Here is a 20,820-nt window from a genome sequence, read left to right as displayed (position 1 = left end):
CACTAAGAAGGTCCTTGCTAAACAAAAAACAAAGCAAGAGCAAAACGAGTTTTCACACATCTTTAAATTCTTTCGGGGGGAGGTAACATTTACAATACAAATTCTTATCTTTTTTAATATTTTATTTTTTTTAGTTATATTTGGACACAATACCTTTATTTTGTTTATTTATTTTTATGTGGTGCTGAGGATCGAACCCAGGGTTTTGCATGTGCTAGGTGAGCCCTGTACCTCTGAGCCACAATCCCAGCCCCACAAATTCTTATCTTGATCATGTCAGTTAGCAACTTACTTTGTTTTTTAATTTCAGGTTCTTGTAGTTGCTAATTTAGGAGGTTTCCATGGTTCTCATCATTTTTTGTTTATTACTGACCAAATGTGTTGTATATTTTAATTATACTGTGAAAATAAGGTGGCATCCAATTTTGACAGTAGATGTAAAGAGACCACTAGACTAAGAGGGTGGCATCGAACTCCTATTTCCTATTATCCGTCTCCAAATTCCCACCCCACCTCCATTATCAGTGGAAAGCTGTTGTGATAAACGGATGATGAAGAAATAGATTCAGAAATGATAGAATGAAGAGAAATAAATAAATCTCTAAGTCTTTTTTTTTAACTTTTAAGAGGCCTAGTTCTTTTTAGATGCCACTTGAAGAATTACTTGTAAGAAAGGGGATTTTTTTTTTAATTTTTAAAGAATTAGGAGCTGTGGTTTTAAATAAGATATTTAAACTCTACTGACTACCTTCCATTCTAAGTGATCCCATCCCTCTAAAAGGAAATGCCTTCCATATTCCTCCTAAAAAAACAAGAGCAAAACAAAACAAAACTTGAAAACTGTGTCTTCTGCTCCATGACAGACAGTAAGGCCATTGTCTTCTACCTTTGGCCTCACTGATCCTGTACAGGACGTCCTGAACCAGGAGCCCAGATGAGGAAAGGTGGGGTGGGGGTGGGAGCTTGGCAGCCTAAAAGAAGCTGGGGGTGGGGCAGGGCTGTGCCCCAAGGCTCTGCTCTTGTCTACTTTTGCGTTTTTACTCAACACCTCATCCCTTCCATCCTAAATAAAAAAGAAACATCAAGGAACCAGCTAAGCTTAATTAGGGGTAAGTAATAAAGTGACATGGTTCTCACTAAACGTTGTCCTCTGACCCCTTTGGACCTAATGAGGTTTCCGCTCAGGGGAAGAGGTCCCCACAGCATGTGGTCTAGGGTGTCTGTGGATCTGCGTGTGCGTGTTCAACCGGAGTTATCTTCTCCCGGCGCCGGGCCCCCTTTCCTCAATTTTCTTAGGTTTTTAGGTTGAAAATGCAGTGAATCCGGATAATGGCTGAGGGTGGGCAACTGGCCCAGGGTAGATGGAATGGCTGAGACTCAGCTCCCCGGTGCCTACAGGTGGGATCCCTGCGCTGGGGCGGCGGGTAGCGCACCCTCCACCAGGACCTGACCGCCAGGGCCGCGGCGCTGGGGGGCGTGTGCGGACCGCGTGGGGGCTGGACGACTTGACAGATGGCAGTTACAGAAAACCGTCTACAAAACCCACACCGCCGACTTCCCCACGTCGGTCTCTAAAGACGTGGGTGGAACCGAGGGGGGCGACTGCGTGGAATTCCGCGAGGTCGCCTGCGCCGCCCACCCGCGCCCCCGCACCGAGCTGCGTCTTGGGCCCGCCCCACCCGGGTTTGGGCTCGGAGGAGGGGGCGGCTCGTTGGGGCGAAGCGGGTGACTTGTTCCACTTGGGCTTCGCACTCGGCTTTGCTCCTCCGTAGTAAACAAAAGTGTCGCCGCCGCCTCCACGTTGACTTGCCTCCTAGCAATCAAAACACTGAGAGGGCGAGAGACTCACAGAAACATTCGAGAATTACCAGAAAATAATAACAGAGACTCAAGAGAGAGAGTGTAAGAGAGAAAGAGAAAAACACCCCACTACCCCCCACCAACCCACTGCCTCCTCCCTGTGGAAAACCAGCCCCCGCCCAGGCCCGCGCCCACTGGCTGCCTGGGCGGCGGCGGCGCACTTACATTGGCTGTGCGGGCTGTCAGTTAGGGGCGGGCCGGCGCGCGCGCCGCCGGGGGCGGGGGCGGCAACAGATCCCGTAAGTCGGGCGGCCGCGTAGTTGCTGCAGCCGCCGCCGCCACATTCAACGGTCGCGCCGCCGGGGAAAGCGAGCGGCTCGCGATTCGCGGTGTCCGTCCGTCTGTCCTTGTGTCCGCGGCCCTGTCAGCAGGAGCGCAGTGCTGGCGCTGCCTGGCCCGGCGGCTCCGGCCCGCCGTCCCGTCCGCGCAGCGAACCCGGAGGAGCCTGGATGTTGATGGACCCGCGAAGTTAAGTTCTGGGCTCGCTCTCCTACTCCGCCGCGCTTTCCTCCCGGTTTCCGTCCGCTCGCGGCGCCGACCTCGGTCCCCCAAATCTCAGACCGGCTCTTGGCGCCCCCTCCCCTCCGCACCCTGGTGCTGCGCTCTCCCGGTTCTAGGCTCTCCCGCGGCTGGGGGAGGGGCGGGGGGTCACCATGGCCGAAGCGCCCCAGGTGGTGGAGATCGACCCGGACTTCGAGCCGCTGCCCCGGCCGCGCTCGTGCACCTGGCCGCTGCCCAGGCCGGAGTTTAGCCAGTCCAACTCGGCCACCTCCAGTCCGGCGCCGTCGGGCGGCGCAGCTGCGAACCCCGACGCCTCAGCGGGCCTGCCCCCCGGTTCGGCGGCCGCTGTCAGCGCCGACTTCATGAGCAACCTGAGCTTGCTGGAAGAGAGCGAGGACTTCCCGCAGGCGCCCGGCTCCGTGGCGGCGGCGGTGGCGGCGGCCGCAGCTTCCGCCACCGGGGGGTTGTGCGGGGACTTCCAGGGCCCCGAGGCGGGCTGCCTGCATCCGGCGCCGCCGCAGCCTCCGCCGCCCGGACCACTGTCGCAGCACCCTCCGGTTCCCCCCGCCGCGGGACCGCTCGCGGGGCAGCCTCGCAAGAGCAGCTGGTCCCGCCGCAACGCGTGGGGCAACCTGTCCTACGCCGACCTTATCACCAAGGCCATCGAGAGCTCGGCTGAGAAGAGGCTTACACTGTCGCAGATCTACGAGTGGATGGTCAAGAGCGTGCCCTACTTCAAAGATAAGGGTGACAGCAACAGTTCCGCTGGCTGGAAGGTGAGCGACCTCGGGGCGCGCGGCCAGAGCGTGGGGGCGCCGTGGGCAGGTGAAGGGAAGGCTGTGCAGGTTTGCCCTGCCTCTGAAAGCGCAGGGTAGGAGAGTAGCGCGTGTGGAGAGAGCGGACGAGAGTGGCAGGTGTGGTAGGGGGCTTGCTCCGGACTGGTCGGGGGACTAGAGTGTGTGTGTGTGTGTGTGTGTGTGTGTGTGTGTGCGCGCTCGCGCAAGGGAGTTCTGGTGGGACAGGGAACAGGGTTTGGAATTTAAGGAGTGACGAAATTAATGCCACAGAGTGGACATCGGGATGGGTAGAGAAGTTTGAGGGTAAAATGAGAAAGGGGTTCTTCTCTAGCACCTCCGAGGGGAGGGCGGCTCCTTTTCGCCCCCGCGGTGCGCATTCCTCCAGCCTTGGGCAGCGCTGCCGATCCGTTTCCGCTGCGCGGGGCCCAGGGGAGCACTACCAGGGGCACTGGAAACCCTTCCTGGCCCCCAGGTTGCAGGTGTAGGGCACAGGCAGGGCACAACCGGTTGGGGATGGTGCGCGACGCGCCGCGCAGGTTCTGGAGGCCAGTGCGCATTTTGCATTGTTTTTGGTTTTATCCAGAGTGGCCCCGAATGCAGGGGGCCGGGCTCGCGGAGCCCGAGGTAGCGCCTCTAACACGTGCGAAGGGGCGGCCACCGCTCGTGGAGCGCCGGCGACTGGCCGCGCTGGGCGAGCTAAAGTTCAAGTGTGACCCTCGGCGGGGGCGGGAGCTGGCGGCGGCGAGGGAGGGATCGCGGGCTCAGGAAGCGAGCGCCTTTAAAGGGCCAGCGCGTCCGGGCCGCGGGTTCCAGCACTTTTTCATGGAGGGAACCGCCCCCGAACTTGATCTGGAGTGTGTGAGGATTGTAGTTAGCCAGGGGCTGGGAATGTCGTGCGCTTTCTCTTGCCTCCCACCGAAGTGTTGTGAAGCGCTGAGGGGCAGGGCCGGGAGCTTTGTGACTAGTGTTTGGGAGAAGTCGAAGTTGAAGTGCGCGCCTGGAGAACTGGCCAGGACCTCCTGCCTCCTAGGACGATTGTGGATTTGTGGAGCCTAGAGGCACGGGGTAGGGACTGGCCCGTCCGCACCCCGAGGCGGTGAAGGCCCTGCTGTGCTTAGGAAGAGCTGGCAGCCTGACCGGGAAGTCTACCGGCCACGCGGCCTCCCCATATTGACAGTTTCTGTCACAGGTGGTGGGATTGGTACAGGGGCTCTTCAGTTGAACAGTCACCTTTCTCACCCCTTCTTGTTCCTCTTCTTGATGGTACTGCTTCATAAAGATCGGTCTTTGCCGCGGGATTGTTACACCAAGGTTGTTTTACAGACTTCCCTGTGCTTAATGTGTGTCAAAAAGGTCATGTTACTCATGTCATGTTGAAGTTCCTGGAAAAGGAGCCAAGAGATATTTTATTTTTTCCAAAGTGTGTTTTAAAGGTGTCACTTCTAACTTCATTACTAGGCATTACATGCAATTTTATCGAGTGTTTCAAAAAAGTAAAATACATTCTTTAAGCTTGACCTGTTACATATTTTAAGTCAAAAAATCGGGATTGTCAGCCAAATCCAATTTTACTTAACATTTGAATTTAAGTAGTTGACTGACTTGCTCCTATATCAATCCTATTTCAGCTATTATAAAGCATTTACTATTTGAAAAATCCTTTGTGGGTGGGGGAGCATTCCGTATTACCATTCTTTTATGTCCTTGGAATTGCATACAACCTACTTCAGCTTGCTGGAGTTCCTTAAAGATAGAGAAGGCAATGTTTTAGGATATTTTTAGTTTTGCTTTGCCAATGTATTCTTAAGCTAGGAGTATAACTTAAATTAAAAAAAAATAAAAATAGATTCCAAGGTCATATTACATTGTTGACCATTTTAGTAGGTTCTTGTTCTGATTTTTTTTAAAGAATAATTATTTTATTAAATTTTTTTTCTTTTCTTACTGTGGCCAGGAGACCTGTAAGTGTCTAAAACTAGAGGCCCAGCAACAGTTCCCATTGAACCTAGTGGAGTTTGGGAGGAAGCAGGCTGCCTTTCTTAAATGAGTAAATGTTTCAGGTGTAATGGGAGTCAGTGGGTGCAAGTGAGAGTGTGTTTTCAGTTTGAGTAAAAGGGTATTTTAAGAAGAAAGGAAACAACCTGAACTGTTCTAACTCATAACTAGTCTTCTGGCTAGAGTTTTCATAAAAATGAGTTACTTGCAAAACCAAGTTTTACTCTCAGATCTAAAAGATCATAAATTTATAAAAGGGAGAAATTTTACTATGACTTTTAACTTAAGAATCAGTTTTAAAATGCAAATGAACCCATACTTAACTGTTTTAGGACTGAGGAGAGGCTGCTTTGGAACAAAATATTTCCTGCGATTTACTACTGGGAATTAGACTGAATCGTTAATTAAATATAGTTTCTTGTACTCTGCTTCCTGGGGCCTGCTTGAGAATTTAAAGAAGTCATTTGCTGCATAGGACAGAGTAATTGAAAAGCAGTTAGTGTCTAAAAACTTATCTTTTGATGTAGTTCCTTAGAAACTGGTTTATTTGAGGAATGTGCCTTTCGTATTTGTGGGGATGTATGTGACATCTGTCTTACACTTGTTTTAGCATTGGCTAGAACTGTCATAATGTTTTAAGTGAAGTGGAACCTAAGACTTTTGGAAAACCCAGAATCTTTTAAACCAGTGCAATATTTATAAATAGTGAAACTTCATTTCCATGACCAGCTTTCTCACATAGAAAGCTTTCTAAAGCCTGGGGAGTAGTAGTATTGTGGGCTCCAGTGGTGGTTGAGTCTTTTTGATATTATTTGGAACACTTCATTTAAAATAATGTTTTTGCTGTAGTATTTTAGAGTTGTTAAAAGAGATTTTTAGACTACTTTATTATGAACTAGCTGAGTGGTGAATTCTTGGGGAGATGATGGGAAGAGTAATTTTTGGCAGTAGCTTTTTTTTTGAGGTATCCTTTTGAGTACTGAAAAGAAGGCATCTTAATTTTCATGTAAACTTAAAACAAATTGAAGTTATTTGAGACCTGAAAATTGCTAAAAGGGTAGTAGCAAATATCACTGCATTTTATGCTCTGCACAAGGAATATGAAATGGGGATGAGAAAAAAGAATTCAGTGATAAGTTAGAATCCCCTGTAGGCCAGAAATGTTTTTCCTGTCTTTGTGCTTTTGACTTCATCCAAACTCCAGAACTGCAGTTTGTGTTTAGACTTTTCTAAAGAGCAGCTCTATATTTGCCTGGAATTTCTTTGGGAGAACCTGAACTATTTGCATTTTTCTGGAATACTCTGCCCTTGGAAATTACCCAGTATTCTGGTATCAAGGGAATTTACCCAGCTATTTTTTTTTGGTGTAAGTGTATGCTAGCTTTTGGGGCTTCCTGGAATCCTCATGATTGCAGAAGAGCAGATTTTCAGTTGCATGGAAGGTAATGGGTTTGTACCAACTTTCTTGCAACTTAAGACTTACCTTGACCTTAATAGCAACAGCTTGTAGAGACTTGCCCAAACCTCCAGGAACTCCCTTGGGTTAATCACTTTTTCTTGGTGTATACAAAATTCTGAAGTTTGGTGTTATTCTTCAATCGTGAAGAAGGACCAGATAAACTTGGGAAAAAAAAGTTTATTCTGGTGTCTAAAGGCTTGTATTCCAGTGGATATACTATATACAGATATACTTAGGTATAGAAGTATCCTTCCTCTTTTTTTTTTTTTTTTTTTTTTTGTACTGGGGATTGAACTCAGGGGCACTCAACCACTGAGCCACATCCTCAGCCCTGTTTTGAATTTTATTTAGAAAGGGGCTCACCAAGTTGCTTAGCGCCTGCTTTTGCTGAGGTTGGCTTTAAACTCTCATTCCTCCTGCTTCAGCCTCCTGAGCTACTGAGATTACAGGCGTGGCCACAGGGTCTGGCTTATAGAAGCATCCTTCCTCTTTGCTTATAAAGACAGAAATCAAATCAGTAACACAGAAATTTTTGGTAGAGAATGACTACTTGTTAATTTAGGTTTTCTAAGGAACATATGAAATATGAGAGTACTTTTTGTACATCGATAATTTTATGTGGTTCAAACTTTATAAAGCTTTTTCTCACTGGCATCCCGGTTTAACCTTCCAGGTTAGACACTTCAGATGTTGAATCTTAGGTTGACTTCTTATTGTCATTTGGAAGGCATATGGACCACTTTCCTTTTTTCTTTCAATCCTCTTCCTATAACTTTGATAAAAGCTAAGAAAAGCAAAATGTACTTTATCATCTAGTAAATAAATGTGCATCCATATTTCTAGTTCTGATATTAACCCTTATTCAAATGGAAAGAGAAATCTACAGCTCCTTTCAACGTATTGTGTAGTGAATTTTTACCTAAGCATCTTAAATAAGGGCACAAAGTCAATAGGTTTCCTTTATTTCAGGCCATATTCATTAAAGAAAAAAAATCAAGTGAAGGTTGTGAGTGTTATTAGCCTCTATAGTCTCATTATGATTTTTGTTCTGAAAATTGCTAAAGGTGTTTGTTCCCTGTGGTCAGTAGTCACTAAGCCTGGCGGATGGGTGGTGTGCCTAAACTTTTACTTTGAGAAATTACATTATACTGTCCTGGTCCTCCTCTCAGTCTGACTTCTCCCCCTGATTGACTTATTTTTCTTTCTCTTATCTGGTAAGTATACTCTAGGACCAGTTGTGGACTTTTTCTCAGGTCACATTCTAATTCTTTACTGATCAATGTCTCCATTACCTGAGGATCATAAATATCCTTTTTTTTTTTTTTTGATACTGGGGATTGAACTCAGGGGCACTCAACTGCTGAGCCCACATCCCCAGCCCTATTTTGTATTATTATTATTTTTTTTTATTAGAGACAGTGTCTCACTGAGTTGCTTAGTGCCTCACTTTTGCTGAAGCTGGCTTTGAACTCCTGATCCTCCTGTCTGAGCCTCTGGTGCCACAGGGATTACAGGCCTGTACCTGGGCAAATATCCCACTTTGGCTTTAAATTTCACATGTTTAAACCCAAACTACTGTATTTCCCTTTTTTCTCACATGTTTCCCGTCTTTGGGTCCCTGGTTGCGCTAAATGGTTTAGTTAGCCATTGTCCTAGTTTTCAAACCAGGTTTTCCTCTTCAGCACTCCCCCAAGTCTGTTCTGTTAACTTTTCTTTGTCAGAGTCTCTTGAGACTTATACTTCCCAGGCCCTAACTATTCCTGTAGGCTAAATCATATTATTTCAGGCCTAGGCCATCATGTTTCTAAAACTTGGATCATCCTGTGTACCTACTGGAAATTCTGCACATTTTACTTGGTATGTGGTTTAGTCAGCTTTTTTTGCTGCTGTGGTCAAAACACCTGATAAGAACAATCAGAGGAAGAAATGTTTATTTTGGGACTCACAATTTCAGAGGTCTCAGTCCACAGTTAGCCTGCTCTGTTCCTTGGGCCTGAGGTGAAGCACAACATCATGTTGTAAGTGAGTAATGGAAGAATGTGGCTCAGAACATGATCATCAGGAAGCAGAGACTAACTTCAGCTCAGAAAATATATATACCCCCAAAGCCAAAATTTTCTATTCAGTTATATCTTTGTAATCCCAGTAACTTGGGAGGCTGAGTCAGGACGATCACAAGTTTGAGGCCACCTCGGGTAAGTTAGCAAGACGGTGTCTCAAAATGATAAAAGCTAAAATTTAAATGTTTGGGGTTGTAGGTGAGTGTAGAATACCCCCCCCCCAATACCCCCCCAAAATATCTGGGGAAAAATATAATTCATTTATTTGTACAGGCATGTATACATACATACATTGGATTGAACCTGGGGTTTTCTGAGCTCTATCCTCACCCTGCCCCTCCTCCTCCTTTTTTACTTTTTATTTTGAGATAGTCTCCATAAATTGCTCAGGCTCATCTTGAATTCCCAGTTCTTCTGACTTACCTTCCTGGAATTATAGGCATTCACCCCTGTTCCTGTCTAGTTTTAAATTTCTAAATGTAACCTCTTTTTTCTTTTCTTTTTTTGGTTTTGCTGAGGCTTGAAGCCAGGGTCTTAAACATCTAAGCAAGGGTTCTACCACTGAACTGTTCCCACTCCTTCAACCTAATGTTTTAGGAACACATTCACTCTTACATAAATATAGAGACCCATGGAATGCAATTTAAAGCCGATGAACTGCATTTGATTTTCAAAACAGCGTATAGAATTTGGCAATACATGGAGCCAATTATATCATTGATAGTGTGAATAGTTGCCATTTACAAAATATTTAGCCTTTTGCTTATTCTGTTCCTTAAAATTAACTTTTATGTCTGATGTCTTGGTAGCAGAGTGGTTCAAACAAAGATTACTACTAAACGTAATTTTCATTTTTTGAAAAATGGGAAATTGTTTCTTTTTTCTTTATTTTTTGGTATTGGGGAATGAACCCAAGGGTGCTTTACAACTGGGGTACATTCTTAGCCCTTTTAAAAAGTTTTTGAGTCAAGGTCTTGCTAAATTGCCGAGGTTGACCTAGAACTTGTGATCCTCCTGCCTCAGTCTTCTGAGTCACTGGAATTACAGATGTGTTCCACCATGGCTGACATTTCATATTAGCTAAATGTTGGATATTTTGATAACTTTCTAAATGCATGTATCATTTCTCATTAACTCAAGTACAGAAAAGAAGATTAGAATGAGAAATTTCAATGGATCCAGAAGCTGTTAAATTTGGATAGGCCAAATTCCAAATTGATGCCAACCAGCTAGACAAAACTGAATGTATTCAGAATACTTGTGGTGAGTCTGACAAGCTAATGATGAACCCCATTTTTTTTTTTTTTTTGTACTGGGGATTGAACTCAGGGGCACTCAACCACTGAGCCATATCCCCAGACTTATCAGGGTCTCACTGAGTTACTTAGTGCCTTGCTTTTGTTGAGGATGGCTTTGACCTCGCAGTCTTCCTGTTTGAGCCTCCTGTGCTGCTGGGATTACAGGCGTGTGCCACTGCTACTGGCCCAAAGTTTTATACAGTAAAAACAGGGGTGTTGTGGTGCACGTCTGTAATCCCAGCTGCTCTGGAGACTAAGGCTAGAGGATTGCAAGTTTGAGGCCAGCCTCAGCAACTTAGTGGCCCTATCTCAAAATAAAATAAATAAATAAAAAGGGCTGGATATGGCTAAGTGGTTCAGTCCCCAGTACCCCTTCAGAAAAACCCAGAACTGTACTGTGATATATCAAAAGGCTGGAATACTGATTTATTAAAACTTAGCCATTTTAGAAACAACAAATGTTAAAAACCATTTTACTAGTGTGTTTATACTTGTAGTAGACATTTTGTTTGAAAGATACCCTGCTGGGGGATGGGAGTCAGTTAAACAAAAATAGGTAGAAATGCCTTCTGCTGTGAGATTTTATTAAATGTGTATGTTACCTTTCACATGGAAAAAATAGCTTTCAGAGCATACTAGATATCACACTTGGATCGTTGCTAATAAAGCCAGGCTAACCTAGTTAAGATCAGTATTAAACAATAGGGAAGTGGCCAATCTGATTTTTAAAAAAACAATAATAATGTTTTGGATCCACCGAAGTTCAAAATTTTGGCCTGTCTTTGGTCTTTTCATTCTGTAAGTGGAGAGATAATATGTAAAACATCCTTATCCTCAACTCCCATCTCATCTTGGTTCTGATTTGAAGGGGAAAAGTAGGGTCCTATATCGACTTCCCAGAGGAGAGGTAGAATCTAGTTTGTAGGCCTTTGGGGAGAACATTCCTTTCAGGATAGCTTTCTGACATTGTCAGGTGAGTTCTTTAATTCTTAGGGTGAAGAGATGTTTGCTTTCACAGAGGAGAAGTGCCACCTCTGAAGTGTTGTGTCTCATTGGTCTACACACAAGCACGCCTGATCTGGGAAATGTAGTTGTCTTCAGCAAGCCCTATTTCAGTCACACATGGAAATCCTGAGGCTGTCAACTTTTTCAGCGTGATTTGGCTCCAACATCTCTGTATAGATCTTTGAGATCTAAAAAGAAAATCTTTTTTTTTTTTCCTGCCTTGATGTGTTTTCCCTCCTAGATGATATTTGTCTTAATTACAGTGTAATTCTTTACATGTCTTAAGTTACAGAACTGGTCCTAATGACATGCCCTGTGACTTTAACAGCCATTGGAGATTCCATCTGATTAAAGTGAAGCTGTGATGAGGAGAGTGGAGTGGAAAGAGAGGGTGGCTTGTTTCTGGTTGTTGTTGCTCTTTTTAATTAGAACTTTATGCATTCTGGTCATTCTCTTTTATTTGATTAAAGGTGTTTCTTGGCTAAACAGGTTTTCCTCAATTGCTATTTCTTACATATCTAGAAAACAGGTCATTTTTGTGAATCTCTACTTTTATTACACTAGAAATTTGATTAAACATTTGATCTAAGAAAAAAATGTTTATCTCTTTACAACCATGGTTACCCCATCTTGCAGTTGTTACAGGACTGTCTTGGCCCTGCTTGTAACTGCAGTAAATAGGCCAAAGAGGGCGATGAACCTTGTCAGTCATATTTGGGTCATATTTGGGTCATAAGCAAGACAGGAGCCTAAGAAAAGAAGAAGAGGAAAGCGTATTTGAATTATGGGCGTGGGGGCCTGGGTAACAATAGTGTTGTCGGTGGTCTGAAGAGTTAGTGAGTCCTGGTGGCACTGAGCTTTGCCTCCTTAGTGTTTTCCCCTCTCTTTTCATATCAGTTTTCTCTTTTTTAATCTAGAAAATTGGTGCTTTTCCCCCACTTTCGAAGCCTGCCATTCAAGTGGCAGAGTTAAGACCCTTCTCATTAAATAAGAATTCCCACAAGAATTCCCACACTGAGTGAGAGGGTCTTTATCTTTGCGGGGCGGGGGAGATAGCAGTATAGCTGAAAAGAAATGTATTTAGATTTTATAATTCAATCACCTAATTCCAAGGCTTGTAAATATTGTGTGTCCTTCAAAGCTTGAAAACAAAACACATAAATATTTGAGAATGGTCTGTACAAGTAAATGTCAAATACTTAAGACAGTTTGGTTGCTAGGAAGCAAGGTCAAAGGAAATGATTTGCATATGGTTTAACTATAGACACCTTATTTTGGCAAGATTCTTGAGATAGTATAGTAAAAATATGGATTTTACTCTATTTTGATATGAAAAAAAGCACAGAAGCATAGACATAAATAGTATTAAGATAGGTGCTTTCAGTCACCATGATTTTTATAACACAGATGGTATAGCTTTATGACCTTCACTCTGAAGCTTGATTTGCAGAATCATTGATTTGTCATACTACTGAGAGCTCAGTTTCAGGTGTCAGTGCTTCTGTGCTTTGAATACTGGAGAAAGCCAGTTACCTGAAGGCAAGAGTTAGTTACCTCATCTGTCTTTCGGGAGCACCTTCTTAAAATGGGGTGGAATTGAGGAGGAAGGGAGCAGAGGGGAACTAGCAGAACTTGTAAATATCAACTGAGGTTGTTTGCCTACCAAGCTGGATGCATCTCTAAACTTGAATGGAAAAGTCTTCACACTGGATGGTTAGGCTGTCATGAAATTTACATGCAGTGAATGTTGAAAGCTTCCTGTGGACCATTTTACTGTAATCTGTGTCTGAATTGGCCTCGCTCCTTAAATCTTTTAGAATTTAATTTTCTCTTTAGTGGCCCATTATGGCATTTGCATACACTGAATGTGATGATTCCTATACTCTCTTCTGTTACCTGTGTTGTTTATTAGCAGTTTTTTTTTAAAAAATTTGTGGAATTGGTGAAATAGAATGAATTCTGTAGTTACTAGATTTATATCACATACATTTGTATTAACATGAAGACTTTCAGATTATAACACTGATTTTAAATGTTCAGCATTTGATATCATTACATTTTAGAAGAATTAACAAGATGGTTTCTGTTTTTTCTCTCCTGAAGTATTTGGTAATGTTAGGGAAATTTTATTAGGGTTAAAAATTCTGTCAATTTGGCATGCTTTGATGGCTTTGAGATATATATATATATAATCTATCTTTGATACTTCATCAACTTTGACCACACTGCCCACTGCCCTGTAGCAGTCTTCTTGTTGTTTTCTATTCCAGTAATCCTGGGATTCTTTTTTAAGGTGGTTTATATTTCTTGAAATGTCATTTTGACACCTTTGATGATCTGAGTTATACCAAGAGCATACTTGAAAAAAGAAAGCAGAAAGATTATTGATGTAAAAATTTAAAAGCATGATTATCACAAACTTCAAGAATTACCCTGCTTGCTTGAAGTGTGAGTGCACTTGGCTCTGTCCCTGATGCCATGGGATCAGAGACTGCCCTCCACAATGATACTAGCTTGGAATTCTCCCCATGCTACTTCTTCAGAAAAAAATATTCGTAAAGTAATCTGTTCAGCTTAGTTGGGTTTTAAGCAAATTAATGAGTTGTTTGAATGTTAAAGTTTGTGCCATTGCCTTTCTAGTATGATTACAAACGCTAAGGGTGGAGGGTGTGGGAGATACAGAATTAAATGGAGAGAATATTATATTGGTACAGATGTAGTTCATTATACTATAATGATTTTCTTCCACAGACTTTTCAGAAGGTGCATGTTTGAAGTTAGTCAACTTCTGAATTCATTAACCATTTGATTGCATGCCTTATAAATTACAGTTTTAGAAAAAGTTTGAAAATAATGATTATTGTGCTATGTAGTATCATTCCACAATATAAAGGATCTTGAGTTACATTAAATGCTGACAGTATTTAAGAAGGACCCTATTTAATTTCTTCAGTGATGAAAGTATAAAGACATTTTAATCAAAGACAAGTTGTTAATGGTTATGGACTAACCATGGCTTTTACCTGAATTTTTAAAAAGAGGCAAGAAAGAAAAAAGGAAAACACTTTCAACTATGAAAATTGTGAGCTGAGATTGACTCTCTCTTTCTCCACGGTCCACCCCCTCCCCTCACCATTTGTCTTTCAAATATTTCATTTCAAGTAGTATTGGTAAGAAGAAGAAAGAGGGAGAAATAAAAACTGTTATTTCAGATTGTAGGGTAATGCATCAGAGGGTTTGTTTTCATGATTAAATTCTTTGTGATCCTTCACTTGTTTGAATATGCCCCTGGGATTTGAAATGGAGAAATTCCTATTCCTCCTTAGTCACATGCCTTGTTAACTTTGATTCTGTGTGGCTTGCTGAGACTATTTCATGGACTCACTTAAAAAAATGACTTTCATTTACCAAATTTTCCCTTCTTGCCTTTTGGCCTTTTGCAGAAAAGCTCACCTCTCCTGAGGAGATGTCTCTGCTCCCCCAAGTTGCTGTCTTGTTCCTGTGGCCTAAAGTGAGTTAGCAGTTACCTTCTGCAGACCTGCGCAGGGCACATCATAGCAAGGGTCCACCGAATCAGAGCAAAATGATTTGTTAGATCACCTATATCATACAAATGAACTTGATTGTTCTTTAGAAAACATACCCTTATAGGCCTAGAAAACTTAACTGAATGTTCTTTCAATCTTTTGAATTTATAGTTACTAATTCTGGCTGTAAATATATTAGTAGTATCTTGGTGTGGCCAAATATGGGGCATGACCTTTGACATCCTGCTTGGCTATGCTTGGGAATTTGACATTCTTCAATTTAGATGGAATTCCCTTGTTTTGTTTCCTGTGATAGCATGGGGAAATACACATTTTGGCTCTTTCACCCAGAGGTGGAGCAAGACAGGAAGAAAGTAAAATTGAAATGCACAAAGTGGGTATTAATGACTTTATTTCATCTGGGTGTGGTTAAATTGGCATACTTTTATAGACATCTGAGACTATGAAAGTATTTAGTTAGTGCAAAACACTAAGAAGATGCTATAATCATACTTAGTTTTTATTTTCTTTGATCTAGATTCATTATTCTTTTTTTGACTAGTTAGACATTTTAGGGTCTTTGAACTGTTGCATTTAAGTACACATGGTGTTAATAACTAAAATCACTATCATGTCTTTTTGTTGATTCTTTTTCTAGTCCTACATACATCATCAACAGCTGAGAAAAGCTGCAAAAAGAAACTGGTCTGTATTTCTCCCTGAGAAAGGGTGATGTTCTGCTACTATTAACTGAAAGTTTACATCTGTGATTTTGTTTTCTAAATATAACCAGAAGCACCATCAATAATTATCCCTATTGAATTACCATAGAACTCAAATATTCAGAAGCAGAAATTGTTGAAGTCAGGGTTTTACAATATTTTCCTTTTAAAAGTCACAAGAGTTAGTGGGGTGTGTGGCACAAGTCTGTAATCCCAGTGACTTGGGAGGCTGGGCAGGAGGATCACAAGTTTGAGGCCAGCTTAGGCAACCTAGTGAGACCTTATTTCAAAATAAAAATTAAAAAGGGTTGGGTAGAGCTCAGTGGTAGAACACCTTTAGGTTCAATCCCTAGTATCTCTCCCTCCATCATAAAAGTCAACTTTTGCTGTAAGTTCTTTAAACAGAAAACCACGACTCCCCCATCACCCCTAAATGCCCCATTAATAGGCTTGCTTTTTGTTTATTAAATTTTTAAATTTCCCATCCAAGGCTGATGTCCAGGGTAAGCTAATCAAAATGTAGGTCTCAGGGAGTCTGTTTTTGTTTATTTGGTTTTGCTTTGTTTGGTGCTAGGGATTGAACCCAGGGGTGCTTAGCCACTGAGCCACATCCCCAGCCCTTTTTATTTTTTGAGACAGGATTTCACTAAGTTGCTTGGAGTCTTGCTAAGTTGCTGAGGCTGGCTTTGAACTTTCAATCCTCCTGCCTCAGCCTCCCAAAACACTGGGATTACAGGCGTGCTCTACTGTGCTCAGAGATTGTTCTGTGCCAGTTACCACCTAACTGTACAGTGTCACATATGATTTCTGGGCCTTTTTTTTTTTTTTGGTGGTTGTGGGGATTGAACCCAGGGCCTTGTGCATGCGAGGCAAGCACTCTACCAACTGCTATCCCCAGCCCGACTTGTGAGTCTTTGAAGGTACAAATATAAATGGCTCATATAAAAAGGGCACTGCTTTTTCACCACCTCTTCTCACCCATCAACATTTTCATCTCCTCTTTGCTTTCCTTTTCATTTTTGGTCCCCTGATTTAAAACATGTGACTTGAATAAAATTCTCTAACCTATTAATGTAAAATAGGGGAAAAGTTTCTTTAAAGGTCATTTCTTGTTGCTGGTGTGACTTTTTTATTCACTACAACCACATTGTATTTACTGCTGCCTTTGGAAATGGTCATTAAATTATTAATAGAACAGATCCCATTTGGAGATATTTGCAAGTAGATTTAACATCTGACAAGTTATCTATAGAGTTCTCTTAAAGTGTTGCCATTCTCATTTGTTTCCTAGTTCATGGGTTTTGGCTCAAGGGCTTTTGAGTTTATTGAACTGTGTAGCAACAGGTGTGAAGAGCCATAGGGTCTTAGTTTGAACCAATTTTAAAGCTTATCAGCTGATTTGCTTGGTTGACCATTAGGAGATTTTTGATAATTTACAACCTCCATACTGTTACAAAATTTGTTTCTAGGACTGGGGACATGGCTCAGTAGTGGAGTGCTTGCCTAGTGTCCACCAGGGCCTGGGTTCCATAATCAGCACGGGTGCAAACACATACAAACATGAATTATTTCTATATTGAGCCTGTGACTTCTATAATGTCCCCCTCCTCCATCCCTGACTTGTTTCTTGTTCTAGGTTTGGGAGTTACATTAATTTAGCTTAATTTGCTTCCCTTTTAGGTACTTGTAGCTTATTCCCTAAATCCTTTTTTTTTCCTAGCTTACTAGCCCTAACTTACTAATAAGCTCCTCAGAAGATTTAAATTTCTATACTTGACTATCATTGTCAAAATGTAGGATCCTATACTGAGACTTCTGGATGGTAAATGACCTACAGAGAATACAGTGGATTCCAGGCTTCTGGGAGAGTGGCTTGAGAAAGCCTGTGTTGGTTCTTGGTTGCTGTGTTGCATTTTTTTGTTTTTTTAAAGAGAGAGAGAGAGAGAAAGAGAGAGAATTTTTTAATATTTATTTTTTAGCTTTCAGCGGACACAACATCTTTATTTGTATGTGGTGCTGAGGATCGAACCCAGGCGAGCGCGCTACCGCTTGAGCCACATCCCCAGCCCCGCTGTGTTGCATTTTGAGGTGAAAAAGTGCAAAAGAATTTAGGACTAGAGAATCTCTGTCTTATTCCTTTTTTTTTTTTTTTTTTTTTATACGAGGGATTGAACCCACTGGTGCTTAATCACCGAGCCACATACCCAGCCCTTTTAGTTTGTTATTTTGAGACAGAATCTCTCATTAAGTTGCATAGAGTCTCGCTAAGTTGTTGAGGCTGGTCTCGAATTAGTAATCCTTCGGCCTGAGCCTCCCCAGTTGCAGGGTTTATAGGCGTGTTCTATTGTGCATGGCCTATATATTATTGTTATTTTTATTATTTTTATTGATACTGGGGATTAAACGCAGGGGCACTTAACCTGAGACACATCCGCAGCTCTTTTTTTTTTTTTAATGTTTTATTTAGAGACAGGATCTCTAAATTGCATAGGGCTTTGCTAAATTGCTGAGGCTGGCCTTTAACTTGGCAATCCACCTGCCTCAGCCTCCAGAGCCACTGGAATTATAGGTGTGCACCATCATGCCCCACCCCATGTTTTATTCTAACCAGTATTTGGAGGGTGGTGGTAAAGTGTTTTTATACTGGGAGTAAATATGCTACAAGCCACATTGAGCAGGTCTCACAAAGAGGAAATCCCTAAGAATTATTTAGGAGAGTGAACTAAATTGAAGCCACTCTGTGTGTGTTAGCTTTTTAGCCAAAAATCTGTAAATATGTGTTTGTCTCTGTCTTATAATACTTTTGCTGACTTTGGTTTTGTTCTGGTAAGGAGGACCTTTGAAATGGTAGGGTTATCTGTAACATGTGATAACACATCTGATAGTTTATATTAAGTGTAAATTTCTACTGAATCTGCATGTAGCCAATCCTTACCATTTTGTGGCATGTAGTTAAACCATATTTGACATTTGGGGAGAGGAACCACAAACTTATGCAGAAACTGCAAGGTGCAATGTAGGTAATCATTGTCATTTCAGTATTATTGTAGGTGTGCCTTGTCCTTGCTGTTCTTACTGAACTATAAATGCCTTTATCATTTTCAGTGGTGAATCTTGAACTGTGTCCCCAGCCAGGCTGATTTAGCAAATTCTGCAACCTTTCTGCCATCTCTTTATAGAATGCTAAAAGTATTAACTTTGAGACAGGTGGTGTTACTTGCCTTCACAGTTTGAAGGTTTTGTTTTCTTTTGTTGGTGGTACTTTTATTGATACTAGGGATTGACCCCAGGTACTTTACCACCAAGCTGCATCCATATTTATTTTGAAAGGGTCTAAGTTGCTCAGGTTCTCCTTAAACTTGTGATCCTGCTGCCCCAGCTTCCCAGATCACTGAGATTATAGATATGCTGCTACATTTTGAGGTTATTTTATTTTTGGCACCAGAGATTGAACCCAGGGGGTGCTTAGCCATCTAAGCCACATCTCTAGCCCTTTCTATTTTATTTTTTATGTTGAGACTGGGTCTTTCTAAGTTTCTTAGGGCCTCACTAAGTTGCTGAGGCTGGCCTCGAGTTTGTGGTACTTCTGCCTCAGCTTCCTTGGCTGCTGGGATTACAGGTTTTTGCCACTGTGCTTGGCTTAAAGTTCTTAATTTTAATTTCTGGTCTAGAGAATATGAGATCATGGACTGGAGAAGTCTGTGTTAGTATAAGGAGTTAAAATTCTCAGGGTAGTTTGTGTTTTGTGCTTGAATGACGGTGGGAGACGATGTTGCCTCTGTGTATTGTGTGAATAATTCCATAGACATTTTATATATTGGGACTACAGAGGTTTGGTTCAGTCAAATCAGGCTCTGTGTAATTGGAATCTCCAAGGCTGAGGGCTCTCAGTTCCTGTAAACTATTTTAGAGGGCTCTGGGTGTAGCTTAATGGCATATTGCTCACTTAGCACAGGTAGTGCCTGGGCCTGGGTTTGATCCCTAGCACCAAAATAAATAAATTAATTAAAAAGTTTAGGAAACAACCACTCTGGAAGTGCCTAAGCCGGTGCTGTCTGTGTGACTTCATCATGAGGTTTCTCCGGCTCTCTTTGAATTTGTCTCTCACCCTGTCTGTCTGATCAGCTATTCTTTTTCATTTGTCTTCCACATTTTCCCTCCCAGTTAATTTTTGCTCTCTGGAGGCAGCAACGTTCACAGTCATTGCCATTCTACATGGAAGCTATGTCTTTTGTGTTCCTTGGGGTGGAGTCAAGTGGGAAAGGAAGTCTAGTTCTGACTGAGTCACACATTGTTGGTGATGTATGTTTCAATCTCATGTTTCAGTGTCCCAACCTGAGTAATAAGTGGCCAGCCAGTCTAAGTGTATGCAAAGCGTGCTTGGAGATCCAGGACTAAAGGTCTATTTAGATGTATTTTCTAGCACATCCTGGAAGATATCCTTAAATCACCGGGGTGTTTCAAAGCCCGTGTTAGGGTTATTTCTGAACTCTCAGAATTACCTCTAACACTTGCTTTTTATAGTGTCCCCATGAGCCTCTGCCAGATCAGTAGTTTGGTAGTAAATATTTGGAATCTTTGGTTCTGTTTCTAGATTGCCAACCAGATAATTCATATTTAGATGGATCAACATTTAGTGCTATACTAACTTCCTCATTTGTAAAGTAGCCTTAATGATACTGCTGGGAAGTACCTGAAGGTCAGGTTGAGGTGCTTTGAGCTAGAAGCTGTGTGATTATGCCACATCACACATTTTAGCATTGGCCAAAATACTTGGGCTTAAAATTCAGAGGATCTGAGAGTCTGGGGCTTTCATTTTTTATTTATGACTTCATGATTATATGGAATATTCTAAAGTAAAAATATAGATCAGATCCAAAGAAAGAATCCAAGCACTTACCTAGAATGCTCTTTCCTTGTAATTTTTCATGAGGTTTGATAAGGGCACTCTGGGAAGCTTGTGTTGTGGAAGAACTTATGATGGGATAGGGGAATACCTGGCACCATGGGGAAAACAGAATATAAGATAGTATGTAAGCTGGGTGCACGTAGTACCTGCTGGTGATCTCAGCTACTTGGGAGGTTTAGGCAGGGATATTACTAGAACCCAGGAGTACGATCCGCCTGGTCCGTAACATAATGAGAACCAATCTCAAAAAAAAAAAAAAAAAAAAAAGCATGTAGACTGATTCCAGATATTACAGTGGGGTATATTTAGTTTATAGCAGTATGGGTAAGTTTTTCTTTATTTTTTGATTTTTAACCAACAAATACTTTAATAGAAGCATTAAGGTTTTTTTTTTTGTTTTTGTTTTTGGTTTTTTTTTTGGTTGTTCATGGACCTTTATTTTATTTATTTGTATGTGGTGCTGAGAATCTAACCCAGTGCCTCATACATGCTAGGCAAGTGCGCTACCACTGAGCCACAACCCCAGTCCTGCATTAAGGTTTTTGAATGAAAATTCAGTTTGTGATTTTCAGGCTATCCTCGAGAGAGCATTGGATTTAAACAAGTGTTGAACTTTTGAGATTAGTTATAATGTTAAAGGGAGAGAAGTGGGCTGCATTTAGACTTGAGGGTCTTTTTAAAAAATAT

The 20,820-nt window shown here is 42.1% G+C and overlaps 1 protein-coding gene across 2 annotated transcripts in view; it reads left to right on the top strand.

Annotated features, from left to right (window-relative positions):
- The first annotated feature begins 2,111 nt into the window (after nucleotides 1-2,111).
- LOC144250026 (forkhead box protein O1-like) overlaps nucleotides 2,112-20,820 on the top strand; it is a 104,876-nt gene continuing 86,167 nt past the window's right edge. For both annotated transcript variants that reach the window (XM_077792404.1, XM_077792405.1), the window contains exon 1: nucleotides 2,112-3,137. In XM_077792404.1, coding sequence (XP_077648530.1) covers nucleotides 2,514-3,137 — 624 coding nt within the window. In that variant the 5' untranslated portion in view covers nucleotides 2,112-2,513. The remainder of the gene's footprint in view (nucleotides 3,138-20,820) is intronic.

The sequence above is a fragment of the Urocitellus parryii genome, chromosome 2 (assembly GCF_045843805.1).
Source record: "Urocitellus parryii isolate mUroPar1 chromosome 2, mUroPar1.hap1, whole genome shotgun sequence".
In the NCBI taxonomy this organism is placed as follows: domain Eukaryota; kingdom Metazoa; phylum Chordata; class Mammalia; order Rodentia; family Sciuridae; genus Urocitellus; species Urocitellus parryii.
The sequence above is the reverse complement of the archived record's forward strand: the minus strand, read 5'-3'. Positions and strand labels throughout refer to the sequence as shown.